Genomic DNA, 19,918 nt, shown 5'->3' on the forward strand with positions numbered 1-19,918 from the left:
AAAAAGGGCAAAGTGTAAAGTGTTAGAAAAACATAAGCATTTTGAGTGTCTTGGTTGTGGCATTAAAGCAACTGAAGTAGGTGAGATTGGTAACTAAATTTACTCTTTAGGAGTTCAGGGAGTGCAGAGTTCTAAATCTCTATCTAGAAATTCCTAACAGAAGAACAAACAATCCTAGAGGTTGGAATTCTAAGTTTTTGTTAATACAGCAAGAGAAAAAGAGGAAAGAACACAGCAGTGTGAATTAGCAGAAGAACAAACTAGGAGCCAGGAGAGCTCCAGTCTAGTCCCAGCCATGCCACCAACTAACTCTGTGACCTAACAGTTATTATTTAATCCTCCAGTTCTCCATTTCCTCATCTATACTAAACAGATGGTGAAACTAGATGGTATTTAACAGATTCTCTGGGCTGTAATCTTATAATTCAAGGGCAAAATCTTATCAAGTACTCTAAATCTTAAATCAGATAAATCAAAGAAAATATTATAAATACCAAGAGAGAAATCTGACATGGTAATTTTTTGCATTAAAATTTATCTAGAACTGACTGATATGTATTCATAAATAAGAGCTAAATAAATACACAAGGTATCGGATTAAATTCTCCTTCAACTAGATCTTCTTGTAGATAGCAAACTTAAATGGATCAACTGGAAACCATACAAAATTCTTCCAAAACAACCATAAAGATTTAACTGATTTAAACAGTCATTTATTAATGCTCTTTCATTTATGTTCTCCAACAAACTTGCAGTAGTCTTACAAGAGATAAAACAGGAAGCGAAATAAGCCTTCCTGTGCTTTTGTGCTTATAATGTTGAGTGACAGTTTCTCTAGAATGAACAATGGACAATGAAATAGTCTGGCCAAACTAAATACTTTCTGCGAGCAGACTGAGCCTTTATCTCAGCCAAGTAATCATTTTCATTCCATGAAAAGTATCTAAAATCATGCCAAGTTGTATCACTGCCACTGAAATTGGAATGGTTTCAACATCCCATAAAAACAGTGACACTTAACGAATTGGTGCACTTAAATCATGCTGGAGAGAAAAAAGATGAACAAGTTTATTGGGTTCTATGTAGTTCAAAAGATACAATCAACACAAGTAATCACTGGCACCCTTCATGTGAGGATTACCACCTGAGATAAACACACCTGGATTTCCATGAACTCTTTGTCTTTTGCTGACTAAAATGAAGTGATTCATGCCACTGGGAATGAGGCTAAAATAATATATTCAAAAAGAGCAGCATCAAATAGCTTGAAATGCTGATAAAAGACAAAAATCAGGAAGTAAGACAGAACCAGTTTGCACTACTTGAGACATCACTTTACAAGAATTTAGACCACCACAGAACAGTGTACTTTATTACGTGAGGTACTATTAATCTACAAGAGAAATCTAAATTATTTAATATCTCAAGAAATACCTGAGAATCCACTGATCTTACACATGCTTGCTTAGAAGTTTAAAAACAAAATACATCATACTTTGTTTCTTTGTTCTGTCTGCAGTGACTTCAGGATGGAGAGATGAAAGCCAGTGTACCATAAATAGAATTTGACATCTTAAGTGCAGAATATTTAAAGTTTACATGCACATACACATACAGAATTGGAAGTTCAAATATACCCAATACAGAAACATTTCCATTCTGATAGATAAGTAACATACAAATGACTCTTGATCATTCTCACTGTCTCAGATGATGTCAAAAACATTTGTTGTCTTTGGTTTTGTTAGCTGTTTTATACTTACATTTTAATATGTGTGTTCAATCTTCTGAGAACACACAACACCTTAAATAACCAATGAGGACATAACTTGGTGATGCCGGGGACGGGGGAGAAATGATTTACAATATCCTATCCCACTGCCTTGTTCAGAAGGTCGCTTAGTCTGTTCATGGCAAATGACATGACTTCTCAGACTAAACCCAAACAGATTTTCTCTCTATTTTAGTGTTTCACACTTTCCCTGGGTTAGGGAAAAGGAAAATGTTTGGTTTTAATGGACGCTGCTGATCTTCAGGTTACTAAATCTGTGAGATATATTAAGGCCATTATTATGTTACATCCTTAATTACACTCATAATTTGAAAGCAAGATTTGCCACATAGAAGCTGCTGCTGGGTTATCAAGATTTTCCTGCAGGATTGCTTCCCTGTATGTGCTGAGTTGAAACCTCTATTCCTTTTTTTTGTTGTTAAAACTATCAAAGCCATTGCAATAGCCACTCCAGAAAGTGCCTTTGCTGGTGACCGTGACAGTGTTTGGGCAGCCTTAGATCCTCTTTATTCCTTGACCCTGATGGACTCTGTAGGTTATTATCTGGTACCAGAGTGATTGTCAGCTCAAATGTCAAAAGCCTTAAACAGCCCAAGAAAACAAACTAGAAGAGAAAGAAGCTCCAAGGTTCATACACTTTTAAAGGGATCCTTTAATACAGTGTTTCTCAGTCTTTTCCACCCAAGTACTCCAAGGTAGATGAGAGAGAGAGAGAGAGAGAGAGAGAGAGAGAGAGAGAGTGTGTGTGTGTATACACACACACACACATATATATATATCGTCTGGTTTCTGTGGCTAGGACTTCTAATACTATGTTAAATAGAAGTATTGATAGTGGGCATCCTTCTCTTGTTCCTGAATTTACCGGGAAGGCTTTCAGCTTTTCACCCTTGAGTATTTGTTGGCTGTAGGTTTGTTATAAATGCCCCCTGTTATGTTGAGGTATGTTCCCTCTATATCCACTTTGATGAGAGTTTTTATCATGAAGGGATGCTGAATTTTGTCAAATGCTTTTTCTGCGTCTATTAAGATGATCATGTGGTTTTCGTCTTCCCTTTTGATAATGTGGTGTATCACATTGATTCATTTGCCTCTGTTAAACCATCCTTGCAACGCGGGAATAAATCCAATTTGACCAAGGTTTATGATCATTCATTGTATTGTTGGATTCAGTTTGCTAATATTTTGTTGAGGATTTCTGCATCAATATTCATCAAAGTTATTAGCCTGTGATTTTCTTTTTTTGTAGTGTCTTTGTCTGTTTTCGTATCAGGATAATGGTAGTCTTGTAGAATAAATTTGGGAGTGTTATCTCCTCTTCAAATTTTTGGAATAGTTTGAGAAGGATTGAGAAGGACAGGTTTAAGTTCTTCTTTATGTGTTTGGTAGTCTTCCACAGTGAAGCCATCCAGTCCTGGAGTTTTATTTGCAGGGACCTTTTTCTTTTCTTTTCTTTTTTTTAATTACAGATTCTACTTCATTTCTAATGATCTGTTCAAATTCTTTGCTTCTTCTTGACTCAGTCTTGGCAGGCTGTATGTTTCTAGATATTTGTTCATTTCTTCTAGGTTGTCCAATTTGTTGGTTTGTAACTGTTCATAGCATTCTCTTACGATTTTTTTGTATCTCTGTGGTATCTGTTATTTCTCCTCTTTCATTTCTTTTTTGTTTATTTGGGTCCTCTGTCTTTTCTTCTTGGTGAGCCTGGTTAAACGTTCATCAATTTTGTTTATCTTTTCAAAAAAAAAAGCTCTTGGTTTCACTGATATTTCCTTTTGTTTTTTTGGATTTCTGTTTTATTTATTTCTTCTCTGATCTTTATTATAGCCTACCTTCTGCTGACTGTGGACTTTGTTCTTCTTTTTCTAATTCTTTTAGGTGGTAGGTTAGGTTGTTTATTTGAGATTTTTTCTTGCTTTTTGAGGAAGGCCTGTATCTCTGTCTAATTTCACTTAGCATAATACCCTCAAAGTCCCTCCATGTTGTTGCAAATGGCAGGATCTTCTTCTTTCTCATGATTGAATACTATTCCATTGTACATATATACCACATCTTGTTTATCATTCATTTATCAGTGGACACTTAGGTTGTTTCCCTATCTTGGCTGTTGTGAATAACGCTGCAATGAACACGGGAGTGCAGATATCTTTCTGAATTAGTGTTTTCATTTTCTTCAGATATATATCCAGAAGTGGGATTTCTGGATCATATATTAATTCTATTTTTAAATTTTTGAGGAAACTTCATAGTATTTTTTTTTTTTTCCGGTACGCGGACCTCTCACTGTTGTGGCCTCTCCCGTTGCGGAGCACAGGCTCCGGACGCACAGGCTCAACGGCCATGGCTCATGGGCCCAGCCGCTGCGGCATGTGGGATCTTCCCCGACGGGGGCACGAACCCGTGTCCCCTGCATCGGCAGGTGGACTCTCAACCACTGCGCCACCAGGGAAGCCCCATAGTATTTTTGACAGTGGCTGTACTAATTACATTCCCACCAACGGTGCACAAGGTTCCCTCTTCTCCACACCCTCACCAACAACCTATCTCTTGTCTTTGATGATAGTCATTCTAACAGGTGTGATATCTCGTGGCTTCAATTTGCATATTTCTGATGATGAGTGATGTTGAACATTTTTTCATGTGTCTATTGGTCATCTGTATGTCTTCTTTAGAAAAATGTCTGTTCAAGTCCTCTATTTTTAATCAGATAGTTTGTTCTTTTTTTGCTATAGAGTTGTATGAGTTACTTACATATTTTGGATATTAACTGCTTGTCAGATAGATGGTTTGCAAATATATTCTCCATTCTGTAGGGTGCCTTTTCATTCTGCTGATTGTTTCTTTGTTGTACAGAAACTTTTAAGTTTGATGCAGTCCCACTTGTTTATTTTTTGCTTTTGTTGCGTGTGCTTTTAGTTGTCATATTAAAAAAAAATCATTGTCAAGACAGTATCAAGGAACTTTTATGTTTTCTGCTAGTAGTTTTACAGTTTCAAAACTTACATTTAAGTTTTTAACCCATTTCAAGTTAATTTTATGAGTGGTATAAGATAGGGGTCCAATTTCATTTTTTTGCATGTGAATATCCAGTTTTCCCAACACCATTTATCAATGAGACTATCATTTCCTCATTGAGTATTCTTGGCTCTCTTGCCAAGTATTAGTTAACTGTATATGCGTGGGTTTATTTCTCAGCTCTTGATTCTGTTCCATTAGTCTATGTGTCTGTTTTTAATACCACTACCATATTGTTTAGATTACTATGCCTTTATAATATAGCTTAAAATCAGAAAGTACAATACCTCCAGCTTTGTACTTCTCTCTCAGGATTGCTTTGGCTGTTTGGGGTCTTTTGTGGTTCCTTACAAATTTTAGGCTCGTTTTTTTTTATTTCTGTGCAAAATGCCACTGGGATTTTGATAGGGGTTGCAATTAATTTATAGATGGCTTGGGGTCTTTTGTATTGCCTCATATTCATAATACTTTCACAAACTTCTTAAGGGTAATTCCCTATATATATATACCACTTATCTACTGCTATGTAACAAGCAATCACAAAACTTAGTAGCTTGAAACAGCTGCAACTTACTGTTTCTTGTGATTCTGGGGTCAACAATTTGGGCTGGGCTCACCTGGGCAGTTCTCCATCTTATCTCACCTAGGATCATTAACGTGACTTGCAGTCATCTGATAGCTCAACTGGGGTTGGAGAAACTATGATGTGCACATTCATGTGTCTGGGGCCTCGATGCTGGTTATTGGCTGGGCCTCTCTGTGCGGTCTCTCACCATTTATTAGTCTAGCCCAGACTTCCCTTCATGGTTGCAGGAATGTTCCAAGAGGTGAAGCAGGAAGCTGCAAGGCATTTTGAAGCCTAGGCTCCAGAACTCGCACAATTTCACTCTTGCCACATTCTGTTGGTCGAAATAAACCACAAAGCCACCCTAGATTCAAGGGGTGTGGGAAAAGAGCTGAAAAATATTGTGGCCATATTTTTCAATCAAGGACAGCAAACCTTCTCCTTTTGTCACTTTAGCAGCAAGTGTCACAGTGAAGGCACCTACTAGACACTAGCTGAAATGAACTCAATGTTCTGGTACTTTTATTATATCCAGCTTGAGACTATAACCTCAAGATAAGAATAGATTTAAAGGAAAAAATTAATCTTGAAAAGATTGATCTGTAACACATTACTTGGACTAATTTTCTTTTAAAAAAATGCCTAGGTCCAAACACATGTCTTATTTGAAAGGAATAGTTCTACCTCAAAGAAAGAGGCCTATGCTTTGAAGACTGACAATAAATCAGCAAATAGTTACTAAACCTAAGACTAGGTACTATGAGTATCAAACAGTTTTGCTCATTGATATGTTAATTTATTGATCAAATATTCATCCAGTGCTTGGCATGTGTGAGGCTCTCTGTTATTCACCCAGTATACATAATCTAGTTGAGAAGAAAGAAATATAAATGTACAATTATAACACAGGATGGTTCATAATTACAGTGATGGATAGGCATAGGATATAATAGAAGCACATTTAAAAAACAGAATGCATTAAAATTTTTACAATTTGGCTTTATGACAAGACACACGTGAATCTCCTAGTTGCAAAATATATGTGTACATGTCAGTTTAATGTAGCATTATTAAAGCCTTTTGAGGATTGCAAGAGTATATATTGAATGAAAAGATAGGAGGCAAGATTTACACATAGGACCATGTGGTGGCCATCTGCTCTTTTTACCTGCCCTGCATCCATTTACTCTTCTTGTGGTGACAGTACCTTGATTCCCTCCCTCCTTTCCTCAACTCTCAGTCCATATGATGTGGATAGAAACAACTCCACTCCAATCTTATAGGTTGAGTGTGTGGTCCAGGCCTGGCCAATCAGACCACTGCATTCTTCTGGCCACAGGGACTTGTTCAAGGATAGGTATATGAGCCAAGAAGACCTAATGAGACCAATTTCCAGGAATTTTGTGGAGCTGCTGTGAAAAGAAAGATCACTCTTTTCTCTTGTAGTTACTCAACAGAACGGGAGTAATCCTGGGGCTGCTGTAGGCCACAGAAGCCTGAGAATAAAGCTATTTCTGAGGGAAAGGGTTGAAACAGGGAAAGAAGAAGACTGATGGCATTGAACCTCTGGAGCTATTCATGCTAGATCTAACTGCCTAGATCCTCCAATATATTCACATTTTCTCTCTCCCTCTCCCCTCCCTCCCTCTCCTTCTCCCCTTCCCCTTTTCCTTCAAAATATTAGTGTTGAGGGTTTGTGGCTTGTCACCAAAAAGCTCTACCTAATATAGTACAGAAGGAACAAAACTCAAAACGTAGGCTTGAGGAGAATGTATCAATCAGAAGGCCAGCATTATTGAAGCTAAGCGTCCATGTGAAGAAGTAATGGGGAACAAGATGGAGTAAGGTAGGATGAGCCCACTGGATGGTAAGGAGTCTTGACATCCAAAAGAGTTCAGAGAGTCTCTTAAGTAGGCAAGAGACAATCAGTGCACTTTTACCATAAGTACGTATTTAAAATATTTGGAAGTCATAGCAGCATCAACTGGAATTAGACAAAAAGAACTGTTAGAAGGAAACCGCAGTAATTCAGAGGATGGGGAGGAAGACCCAGATCTGGACCATGGCAGGTCTAATCTGAGAAGTATGAACAGGTGAATCAGTGGGTATTAGGAACTGCTCAAGGCCAGGAAGGACAATGATTAATAAAAAGGGATACAAGTGGACTAAGTTAATCAAGAACTAAATCTACCCAAATTAACTCTAAAAACAGTCAATCTACAGACAGTCGTTGACAGTATTCTCACTATGCAACAGAAGAACGTTAACATGGTACCTATTATTTAAAGAATGTAGAAGCCTCTAGGGGTAGGATAAATTAAATAAACATATTGTTAACCCTATGACATAGGGCTTAGAGTATGTAAAAAACTACCAGTACCACCAACAAAAAACCAAACTTCTTGAAAACTTCAACTGGGCTAAAAACTGCTGTGACTTTAGTCTGGTTTTATGCTAACTGGGCAGTATTTTTAACAATGAAACACTCTCAGTGAGTGATTTTATTTAAAAGACTCTGTGTTAATTATTAATTTCTCATCCAGAGTCCATAGAGAGCTTAAACCACATTTGATTCTCTAAATTTACCAGCCATAACTCTACATACTAGTGTCAATGCAGCTGAATTGGAAAATGCCCTCTGTCTCACTTAATTTAACCTGTTTTAAGAGTTTAGAAAAATATTTATACACATAGACAAAACCCCAACAATATTTAAGAGTACCATTCATTCTGAAAAAATTGGGATGTTTCAGAACTAGACAGGTTTTGCATATATTAACTAATTTTAGTTTTAATTTTTTTTTTTTTTTTTTTTGCGGTACGCGGGCCTCTCACTGTTGTGGCCTCTCCCGTTGCAGAGCACAGGCTCCGGATGCGCAGGCTCAGAGGCCATGGCTCATGGGCCCAGCCGCTCCACGGCATTTGGGATCTTCCTGGACCGGGGCACGAACCTGTGTCCCCTGCATCAGCAGGCGGACTCTCAACCACTGCGCCGCCAGGGAAGCACTAGTTTTAATTTTTTAAAAGCAAGATACTAAACCAAAATTCAGGGGGTTGCTTGTCTCTTTAAATGGGCCAAGGAATCAGGATATCTCCTTACATTTCCTTCCTCAGACTTGTGGGGTTTGGAGTCCTTCCTGTCTAACTATGTATTCTTTGATTTAACTTTTTACTTTGAGTTCCATTAAGGAAAATTCTTCCTATTAGTTTCTCCAAGAAACTTAAGTACTTTATATGCTCCTTTTGGACCACAGGGGCACTATCAGAGCAGTAATTAATGAAGCTGACACATCAGGTGGGAATATATATCAAGGAAAGGCCAATAAAGCATCTTTGAAGATACAGGTTATTGGAAACTGTGCCCAGTGTTCTAATCTTAGCATAAGTTAAATTTAGTTGCATTAATTAGCAGATTTTAATGTCTGCTGTCTTAAGCAATGTTTTAAAACCATGGGGATTTGATTCAAATAAGTTCCTGGACTCTCTGAGACCTGACCAAAGGAAGAAAAAAAGTGCTCCCAAAGATATGAAAAGCACAGACCTCATTAGGCAAGCTTGCAGGCTCATATCAGCTCTCCGCAGACAATTCAGCCATTTATTTTTTAGTGGTCATCACCCTGAAGCAGTATCTCTTTCACATAATTCACACATTTAACAGGAATATGTAGAAATCATGTCTAAAGTTCACAGCTTAGTTGAAGTAAAAAACCGTTTATTTAAAAGGGCACGTTTGAATAAAGGTTCTGTTGGAATTGCTAACATACATAAATACCTAATGCTAGGAATTTTTTTAAATTCCAGAGTCTTCCCTCATCACAAAGAAAATTGAAAAAAAATTTAAATCACAATTTTTTATATGTGATTTAAATTTTAAAAATTTTTAAATGAAAAAAATTTTTTTAAAATTTTTATTGGAGTATAGTTGGTTTACAATGTTATGTTAGTTTCAGTGTACAGCAAAGTGCATCAGATATACATATACATATATCCACTCTTTTCTTAGATTCTTTTCCTATATGGGCCATTACAAAGTTTTGAGTAGAGTTCCCTGTGCTATACAGTAGGTCTTTATTAGTTATCTATTTTATTATTTTTTTCCCTTTAAATCATATTTTATTGCATTTTCCTTCACCTAGTCATATTATGGGAACTAAGAGCCTGTTCTTGTTGTAGTTATCTATTTTATATATAGTAGTGTGTATATGTCAATCCCAATCTCCCAATTTATCCTTTCCCCCCAAAATGAAAAGCTTTTAACCACAAAATTTTTAAATGAAAATTACAAATAATTATAACGAATCTAGATTATTTATTTTCCAATGGGAAATTAGGTAGCATACACACAACCTTATAACTATTTTGGCATAATGCATGCTGTCACTTTGCTGGCAAAGAGATGGGCTTCTCTAACAGGCCTTGTCCTCAGATCCCTCCACAAGACCCTGGGCACCATGTGTCTGCAATTGCTGGAAGTGGTCTCTGGATGGCAGTGCTCTTTTTAGTTTGCATCTTGGTCATGAAGATGAAGTTTCTAAGCAAAAGTTGCAGGGGACTCAAAGAATTATCTCTTTCAATAAGTGATGTCTTAGTGTTCTCAACTCCTTAGTAGCTGTGTGGCTTAGAGCAAATCAATGAATTTCTCTGAGGCTCAGTGTCCTCCTCTACATAAGGAGGGTTCTATTCTAAACCTGGAATGTAGTCGCAAGGATCAGAGATGATAATGATAATTAACGTAATGTTATTGTTTATTGAAAACCTAATGTGAACAGGCACTGTGTAAGAACTTTACAAGTGATATCCCACTAAGTCCTTCCAAATACCCTATAATGCAGGTATTACTACTCTATTTTTTTTTTTTTTGCGGTACGCGGGCCTCTCACTGTTGTGGCCTCTCCTGTTGCGGAGCACAGGCTCCGGACGCACGGGCTCAGCGGCCATGGCTCATGGGCCTAGCCTATCCGCGGCATGTGGGATTTTCCCGGACCGGGGCACGAACCCATGTCCCCTGCATCGGCAGGCGGACTCTCAACCACTGCGCCACCAGGGAAGCCCCTACTCTACTTTTAGAGATAAGAGAGGTGAAGCTCAGAATAATCAGGAATGTAGCCTAAGTCCCACAGCAACTCAGTGGTGAACCTGGGGATTTATCAGTTTAGCATATAATACTAGTTCCTAGAAAATTGCCTTGTGCATAGTAAATATTGGTAATTTTTAACCTTTTTTATTATTGCTATAACTATTAAATTTTATATAGCTGGTGCCTGAAATACAAAAAATTTTGAATATTATTTCTAAAATGATACAAAAATCTATTATGATTTAGTTGATCAGATATCTTAATTTTTCCCCAAAGTATATCTGAGAAAGGTCAAAGAGAAGATTTGTAAATAAAAGTTTAAGGTCAATTAAATGTGGGGAATGCTATGTATTTTATTCTTCTCCTGGAGATTCACAGGAAACGTTAGCACATTAAAGACTCCGAGATGTCTCGAAGTAAACTCTTCATCTAATTTAACCCAAAGTTTTCAAATGTATTTGTCGAAGAAATTCTTTCTTCACATAATATTTATGAGCATCTCTTGAAATCAGTGTTCTGAGGAAAACATTTGGGAAAAATGAATCTATCGAAACTCCTCTTCCAAGTAGAGCCTGTAATGTTTTGACAGGTCTTTTTCTGTCAACTCGACTCCCTGCTGAGATGTGCTGTGAAATGTTAGGGCTGACAATAAAGTCTTTCTGACACTTAACTGTTAAACTTAAGTTTTTCTCAGGCTTTTCTCACAACAGCACAACATTCTTTCTACTTCTCTTCACAATGCAGTCACAGGTGAAATCTCAACCCTTTCTTGAAACTCCTGCTCACGGTATTTCTTAGATCTCCTTATGGACCTTATCTTCTGCACCATTCAATGGCCTTTAAAGTTTCACTGACTCTAATTTAAACCTCATTGCTACCTAATTTGTCATGTGCTTATGACTCCACAATTAAACTGTAAGTTACTTAGTGTCTGGAACTATGCATTGCACTTCTGTGAAGCCCTAAAAGAGCATGAACACAGTGCATTGCTCATTCATTCATTCAACAAATACGCATTGAGCATGTCTCATGGGCCAGGCACTGTTCTAAGTGCTGGGGTATAGCAGGACCCCAGCAAGGCCATCAGTATTCTAGCAGAACTTTTATTGCACTGGGGGAGATGGATAAATAAATGTTCAAGTGAGCATATAATATAATGTCAGATAAGAATTAGTGGTATGAAGCATAAGGGCATGTGAAGGAGTAAATGAGGAGAGGTTACATTAGCTTGGAAAGGCCTCTCCAAAGAGGGAATATTTAAGCTGGAATCTGAATAACAGGAAAGACTCAGCCATGCAAAGAGAACGTCAGAAAGAGAAGGTCAGAAAGAAGAGTGTTTTAGATGAGAGGAAAAAGCCAGGGCATAGGTTGGCGGCCGGCTAAATTTGCTAAGTTAGCGAAATAGCAGGAAGGTCAGTGTGGCTGGAGCTTGCAAAAGAAGTCAGGGGAATTGCTATGAGATCAACTTAGAGCGGTGGGAACGGGGTAGACTGCGGTAAGGAATTTGGACTTCATTTGAGTTCATATGGAAGCCATGGAGCGCTGTAGGCACAGGAATGACCTAAGCATGTTTTCATAATGTTAAAAGACCACTCTGACTGCAGGGTAAAGAATGAAATGTAAGGAGTCAAGGGAAGAATCAGGGAGGCCAGTTACAGGCTCTTTTAGTAGCCAAGGTAAGACATGATGGTGTTAGAAGAGGGTGGTGGCAGGAGAGCCAAGGAAGTGGACAGATTCTGGAAGCACTTTGGCAAAAGAGGCAATGGGACTTGCTGGCTTGAGCAAACTAGTGGATGGTGATATTTCCTAGGTGGGGATATCTGGGACAGAAACGACCCTGGGAGGAAGGGTAGGGAAGGGAATCAAAAATACTTTTTGGGGCTTCCCTGGTGGCGCAGTGGTTGAGCGTCCACCTGCCGATGCAAGGGACACAGGTTCGTGCCCCGGTCTGGGAAGATCCCACGTGCTGCGGAGCGGCTAGGCCCGTGAGCCATGGCTGCTGAGCCTGCGCATCCGGAGCCTGTGCTCCACAACGGGAGAGGCCACAACAGTGAGAGGCCCGCGTACCGCGAAAAAAAAAAAAAAAACTTTTTGACAATGTTAAGGTTGAGTTGTCTATAAGATATGCAAGAATATGTGTCAATTTTACCTGATTCTGAAGCTCAAGGGAAAGGGCAGGGCTAGATACATACATTTGGGAGTCACTGGCACAAAAACAGTATTTAAAATCATGAGACCACATGAGATCATCTAGGGATAAAATGTAACTCCAAGGCACCTCAAAATTTGGAAGTGGTCCAGGAGAAGAGGAGTAAAAAAAAAGAAAGAGAGGGGGAGGGAGAGACAGACAGAGAGAGAGGGAAGCCAAAACAGTATGCAGAAACCCAGGAGAATGTCGTGTTGAGAAGTCTAGGAAAATAAACTGCAGCTGAATGAAGGAGTAGTCAGCTGAGCCAATGCCAAAGATCTAGATGAGGACAGAGGAGGAACCACTGGGTCGGACAATGTGAAAGCAGTAAGAGCAGGGTCAGTGGAGTGCTGATGACTGGAGCTGGGAAGAGTGGGCTGAAGGAAGAATGAGAGGTAAGGACAGATAAGCATTCAGTGTAGACAGACTCCTCCAAAAGTTTAACTGTTAAGAGGAGCAGAGAAGTGGGGCGATAGTTAGGTACATGCAGTCAAGAAAAGGTTTCTCCTGACCTCAAGATGTGAGATACTAGAGTTTATCTATATAGAATCAGAAGGAAAGATTGATGATGTAGAAAAGAGAGGGACTGATTGAACACATAAAGCTTTGTTTAATTATTATAGATTTTTAAATGTATTCGATTCACATTAGACTGAACAGGAAGTTGTTTTCCAACATGAGTGTAACTGTGACAATCTCCAGGAAATAAAACTGAGTGGTAATAATAATAACAATATTAACTTAACTTGCATCTAGGGCTTATAGCTTATCTTGCTATGCTAGGCATCGTTTCATGTGCTTTCCATATATTAGCTTCTTTTTAAAAATTTTAAAAAAAAATTTATTTTCTTTATTTTTGGCTGTGTTGGGTCTTTGTTGCTGTGCACAGGCTTTCTCTAGTTGCGACAACTAGGGGCTACTCTTTGTTGCGGCGCGTGGGCTTCCCATTGCGGTGGCTTCTCTTGTTGTGGAACACGGGCTCCAGGCGCGCAGGCTTCAGTAGTTGTGGCACTCAGGCTCAGTGGTTGTGGCTCACGGGCTCTAGAGCGCGGGCTCAAAACTGTGGCACACGGGCTTAGTTGCTCCGCGGCGCGTGGTATCTTCCCGGACCAGGGCTCGAACCCGTGTCCCCTGCATTCGCAGGCGGATTCTTAACCACAGCGTCACCAGGGAAGCCCTATATTAGCTTCTTTATTCCTCCAAATAACAATAATTGTTCTCATGTAATACTTAATGAGGAAACTGAGATACAGAGAGATTAAGTAACTTCTCTAGTGCTGTGTAGGCAGTAAGTGACAGAACCAGGAAAGGGCAGGGCTAGATACATACATTTGGGAGTCACTGGCACAAAAACAGTATTTAAAATCATGAGACCACATGAGATCATCTAGGGATAAAATGTAACTCCAAGGCACCTCAAAATTTGGAAGTGGTCCAGGAGAAGAGGAGTAAAAAAAAAGAAAGAGAGGGGGAGGGAGAGACAGACAGAGAGAGAGGGAAGCCAAAACAGTATGCAGAAACCCAGGAGAATGTCGTGTTGAGAAGTCTAGGAAAATAAACTGCAGCTGAATGAAGGAGTAGTCAGCTGAGCCAATGCCAAAGATCTAGATGAGGACAGAGAAGGAACCACTGGGTCGGACAATGTGAAAGCAGTAAGAGCAGGGTCAGTGGAGTGCTGATGACTGGAGCTGGGAAGAGTGGGCTGAAGGAAGAATGAGAGGTAAGGACAGATAAGCATTCAGTGTAGACAGACTCCTCCAAAAGTTTAACTGTTAAGAGGAGCAGAGAAGTGGGGCGATAGTTAGGCACATGCAGTCAAGAAAAGGTTTCTCCTGACCTCAAGATGTGAGATACTAGAGTTTATCTATATAGAATCAGAAGGAAAGATTGATGATGTAGAAAAGAGAGGGACTGATTGAACACATAAAGCTTTGTTTAATTATTATAGATTTTTAAATGTATTCGATTCACATTAGACTGAACAGGAAGTTGTTTTCCAACATGAGTGTAACTGTGACAATCTCCAGGAAATAAAACTGAGTGGTAATAATCTGCCTCTGAAGCTTTAACTACCAGGATAAATTGGTAAATGGTCTTATGTGTGCTGGCATTTCCTCAGTTCATGATACGTTTTACGATTCACCTCCTCTCACCTCTTCTTTCTCTAAGAGTATGTGGTTATAGAAAAGGATAAAAAGGAGTTGTTCTTCAACTCTTTCTTTAGTTGGGGCAATCTTATGAGACGGTCAAACCAATTAGATGTGGGCAGCAATTCTATCAAAACCATTCCTTTCAAGATATTTTATAAACACCACACATTAAAATACAATTTTCAACAGTTAGTATAATTTTTTTTCATACAAGTATTCCTTCTGTAAACACATTTGATACACATTTATATATTACTTTAATGGCTATATGGTATTCAATTGTTGAAACATACCACAGTTTACTTAACCCTTCAAATATATGTATGTGTGTGTGCTTATGTACTTATAGAAGAAGTCCAAGTTCTTGGCAGAAAAATTAGAAAATACAGCTTAGCAAAAAGAATTCTACTCATCCTTTCATTTAATAAACCAATTCTTAGTGTCCATTTTACATGATGTAACCATTACAAATCATGTTTTCTAATGCTATTTAAAAGCATGAGGAAAATGCAGAGGAAAAACTGCAGGATACAAAATTATATGGAAAGTATGTGAAAAAATATGTAAGAAACAATTAAATCACACATACACACACCACATGAGAAAGAGAGGGAGAAATGTAAACAGTAGTTGTTATTTCTGGGTAGTAAGATATTAAGGATGGTTTTTGTTTTCTTCTGCTTGCCTTTTTTTCCTTATTTTTCTATAATGAACATACACTAATACTCAGAAAAATGTTAGTTCAAAAATTAAATATTTCTACATATTGCACTAAGAGCATATGAATTACCAGATACCTAATTTGCAGCTAAAATGGAATCCATTAAGATAGCAAGGCATAGGGGATAGGAGGGCATTTTTATTATTTCAATTACTCAATAATAATGCTCCCAATTATTCCACTGCCCAGAACATCATTCAGGGTGTGCATGTCTGTCTCTGTGTGTGTGTGCGTGTGTGTGTGTGTGTGTGTGTGTGTTCTGTGGGGCAGTACAGAATCATCCAAGCTAATTAGTATGTATTTAACAAATGATGGACAATTAACACAGAGCTTCACTTCTTGCCACTAGATCTACCGAGCGGAGAAAGAAACAGAGAGGGAGATAGAGGAGACATTTCCAAGGAAAAAAAGTTCCCTAAAGTATAGGCAGAAAATTCAGATACTTCCTGTATCCCTTGATTCAGGCTATCCCTTTAAGATGCATTTTTTCTTTTAAACTTTTTATAAACATACTAAAAATATGTATATTTGAGTTCTCAAAAACATGTACAATAAACCCCATGTTCCCATCACTCAGCTTCAGTAATTAGCAACATTTTTCAGAATTTTCTTTCTAGTTGCTTATCTTGCATTAGTAGGAAACAATAATACTTAGGAACAGGAAAACAGTTTGTAGAAACATTTTTACACATTAAATAAAAAAGAAATGGTTAAAAACCTCACTGTGCAGATCTGAACCAAGCTTTGAAGAAGTCCCTAAAGAGTTTCTGAGGCCTGCTGATTCAATTACCACCTTTCCCATCCAGTTTGCCCTTCCTCCCCAGTAGCTATTTGAGTGCATTATTACACTTGGGAAATGGAAGAACTAAAATAAAGAAAGCAGTAAACCAGGAACTGGGAAGCCACAGGACAGAACTGGGGGATTAGCAAGCGCTCACCCAGAGCAAGTGTGGTCCAGAGGACAGCCTGGGGACAAGCAGGCATCAGGCTGGGCAGGCCAGTCTCACGAAGGTCACGAAGTGGGGACAGGGGTGCATTATGAACTGTCATGGGGTTGTACCTACCCAAACTGTTGTCACTGCTCGTGGGCCAGGAAGCAATTCTGTCCCTCAGCTTCTTCTTTTTACAGGAATTGTCTGACTTCTCAGAAAGGCCTACTTCCTCCTTCCTAATTTCTCTGACGAGCTGCATGCGGCACCTTGTAAAATCCTGAAAGGAAATCTTCCCATTTTCATCAGCGCCCAGTTGGTTCATGATCTCAGCCACAGACTCTTCCATGTTCAACTGGCGACAGACCATCAACAAGTCATTTCTACAGAAGGGATTGAACAGAAAAAGGGCTTGTTAGGAGAGACATTTAAGCTAGAGAAAATAGTTAATGAAAAAAAAAAGTATTTCTTGAATACACCCACACGTAGGAAACCTATTTCCACATTTCTCATTGCTTCTGGAAAAGTGCTAAGTGTGCAGAAAGACCTGTTCCACCTGGGTTATTCTAGACAAGAACTCTATTATTATTTGGAACAGTGAGGCAACTTTAAATCCTTTGTTCTCTTTTTTCTTCCGTGTCCATGCCCTTTCCTCCTTTTCTTTCTTTTGAAATTGACAAAGCACCTGTAGAGGGTAGCATTGTTACCTAACTGTAAGATAAAGTTTCAGAACATAGAAAAGATATTGTTTCCACTCTTGGCAGAGTTGAAAATCTCATCAAATTGTAAAGGAACAACAAAGATTTTAACAAGCTTGACTTTTCAGCTTTCTGGACCAATCAGCTAATTTTAGTACTTCTTTAAAATGTTATTTAATTTCAACTTTGATGACTCAGTGCTCCCCTACCTCTGGTTTTTCCTGATTTTCTTTGAGTATTTTCCACCTTCTCATTAGCAATTAGTAAACCCTAAGCCTTAGGGCAGGGATCAAAATCCCAAAAGTCTTCCAGGTCTAGGACTTAATGTAAACGTGTGAAGTGGGTGGATTTAAGACAAGAGGGGTTTCTGGAGTCTGTGGCTGGACCAGAGAAGTATATTCAGCCTACAGGTTCTCAAGTTAAAGAAAGAAAAAGAAAAAGAATAAAAAAGAAACAAGAACAACAACACTATGCCGGCCAAGAACATTTATCTGGAGGACATCATCTGACCCTGCACATATAAATCTTGTTCTTTTCTCTCTTTCTAAACTCTTTGGGAAAATACTTTGTTCAGATTGCTCCAACGCTAAGTCTCAATAAAGGTAAAAGGATTATGAATTTAAGAGCTGGAAGAGATATTAGGAACTGGGCCATGGTCACAAGAACAGCTAGTTAGTGCTCCTGTCTCAACACACCACCAAACCCAGTCATCTGGAGACCATGACCAATTTGATGTTTGCTGATACCTGAAACCTAACCATGAAAAGACCAACCCTTCTCCAGTCACCCTTCATAAATTCCTTCTGGTCCATGCTAGTATGATTCCCCAAGTTCCCTAGGCTCACAGAATTGTAGATATTTTGAATATCTTCTCATTCACTCCATTTTAACCCTAATTCCCCCCATCCTCGTCCCTAGTATCCAATCTCTCATCAAATTTCTGTTGGTCCTGTCCCTGAAATGCTTCTATATTTACTCTTTATTATGTTTTTCAATACACATAACACTCTCCAAAACCTTCTCAGTTTATACTAGGTCCATTACATTAGCTTCTTTAGTTGATCACCTTGCTTCCATATGCCATCCATTTTCGTGTTTCATAAAGAATTTTGACACACAGCTACAAGTTTTAGTTTATCTTGTTTGTATGTCTGTGTATATATGTATAGTATATAATGCTTATGTGTATATATTTATGCTTTTATTTGTAAGATAGATGGATGGGTAGATAAATAAATATACACATATGGAAGGAAGTATGGTAGATTAAATTAGTCCTAATTTTTCATTTCTCTGTAGAACTGTTATACATCTACACCCTTGCCTTGGCCTTGGGGCCAGGGACACTCATGGTAGGTATGATCTTTCCCACTGTTTTAACTTCAGGCTTGACATCTAACTTAGCCTCTGGGATGTATGTGTTTATCTAGTTAATCCCCTACTGGGCTTGTCCCCTTTTGCTTCTGCCATTATTATGAGAAGAACAAACCATGATAGCTATTAACCCTCTAGCCTGGACCCCCAAATGAGCCACTTCAGCTGATCTGCAGACGTGTAGCATAAGAATCACTGCAGCTGACCCAAAGGTATGTAATCAAGAATAAATTCTTATTGTTTATGCCAATGAGATTTTGTGATTGTTCCCCAGCAATAGCTAACTGATACATTGGAATAATTTTTTGATCTATTCATATGTTTATTTTTTTGCCCTTTGCTGAATACAACCTGTCTGATATTCAGCTGGATTCATCCCAGACAGGAATGATTATGATTCCTGTAGAACAGGAATGCAGTACTGTTTATATACTGCTTACATAACAGTAAAACAGGAATGCAAACAAAAAGAAAGGGCCAATGTTCAGGTTCTACATCTAAAAAAAGAATTTCTTTATCATGTTTTGAGACAATAATCTTAAAAATTAGGCTTGGTGGGAGATAAGTAAGTTTTCTAAATTTCAGAAGGTCACATAATAAGATGTTAACACTAATATTTTCTGAATAGTAGGAATATGGTGTTTTCATTTTCTTATTTTTGCCTATTGTATTTGTAACTTTCTAGAATGTACTATACTACTTTCATAAATTGCTATGTCATTTTATAGGTTTTAGAAATGAGGATAATAATAGCACCTATCTCTTAGGGTTGTTTTGAGGATAAATGAGATGATGCATGTAAAGCACTTAACACAGTTCCTGGCACATATTAAGTACTCAATAAATAGTAGCCATTATTATGATTATTTTATAATTATTGATCATAAATCTTTAACAATGTCCCAGTTGCACGATTAAGTCTTTAGTAATTAAGCACAAACTGCTCAGGGGAACATAGTGCTTATTGAACTGAACTGACTCCTTCACTAAGTGGAGCAATCTATCTGTAGAGGCTCGCCTTCCTCCCTGCCTGTGGCCCACTTACACTTGGGCGCCCTGGTGAGAAACCCAAGCCTGTCCAAGCTTGAGAAGCCCCATTCCACAAAAAGCAGCTCAAAAAAGGATTTGTGTTCTAGAAATGTCAACTCAGAGGAGAATGCATAATTTTGCATCTTTATTTAAAAAGTGTAGGTCACTGGGCTTCCCTGGTGGTGCAGTGGTTGAGAGTCCGCCTGCCGATGCAGGGGACCCGGGTTCGTGCCCCGGTCCAGGAAGATCCCACATGCCGCGGAGCGGCTGGGCCCGTGAGCCATGGTCGCTGAGCCCGTGTGTCCGGAGCCTGTGCTCCGCAACGGGAGAGGCCACAGCAGTGAGAGGCCCACGTATCGCAAAAAAAAAAAAAATAGGTG

General features: G+C 38.7%; 1 protein-coding gene across 2 annotated transcripts in view; it reads right to left on the minus strand.

Moving 5' to 3' along the window:
- The window catches only part of MCC (MCC regulator of WNT signaling pathway), a 463,984-nt gene that overhangs the window by 341,084 nt on the left and 102,982 nt on the right, over nt 1-19,918 (minus strand). For both annotated transcript variants that reach the window (XM_060009025.1, XM_069540594.1), the window contains one exon: nt 16,573-16,820. In XM_060009025.1, the coding sequence (XP_059865008.1) occupies nt 16,573-16,807 (235 nt within the window). In that variant the 5' untranslated portion in view covers nt 16,808-16,820. The remainder of the gene's footprint in view (nt 1-16,572; nt 16,821-19,918) is intronic.

This window comes from Delphinus delphis, chromosome 3 (assembly GCF_949987515.2).
Source record: "Delphinus delphis chromosome 3, mDelDel1.2, whole genome shotgun sequence".
Lineage (NCBI taxonomy): Eukaryota > Metazoa > Chordata > Mammalia > Artiodactyla > Delphinidae > Delphinus > Delphinus delphis.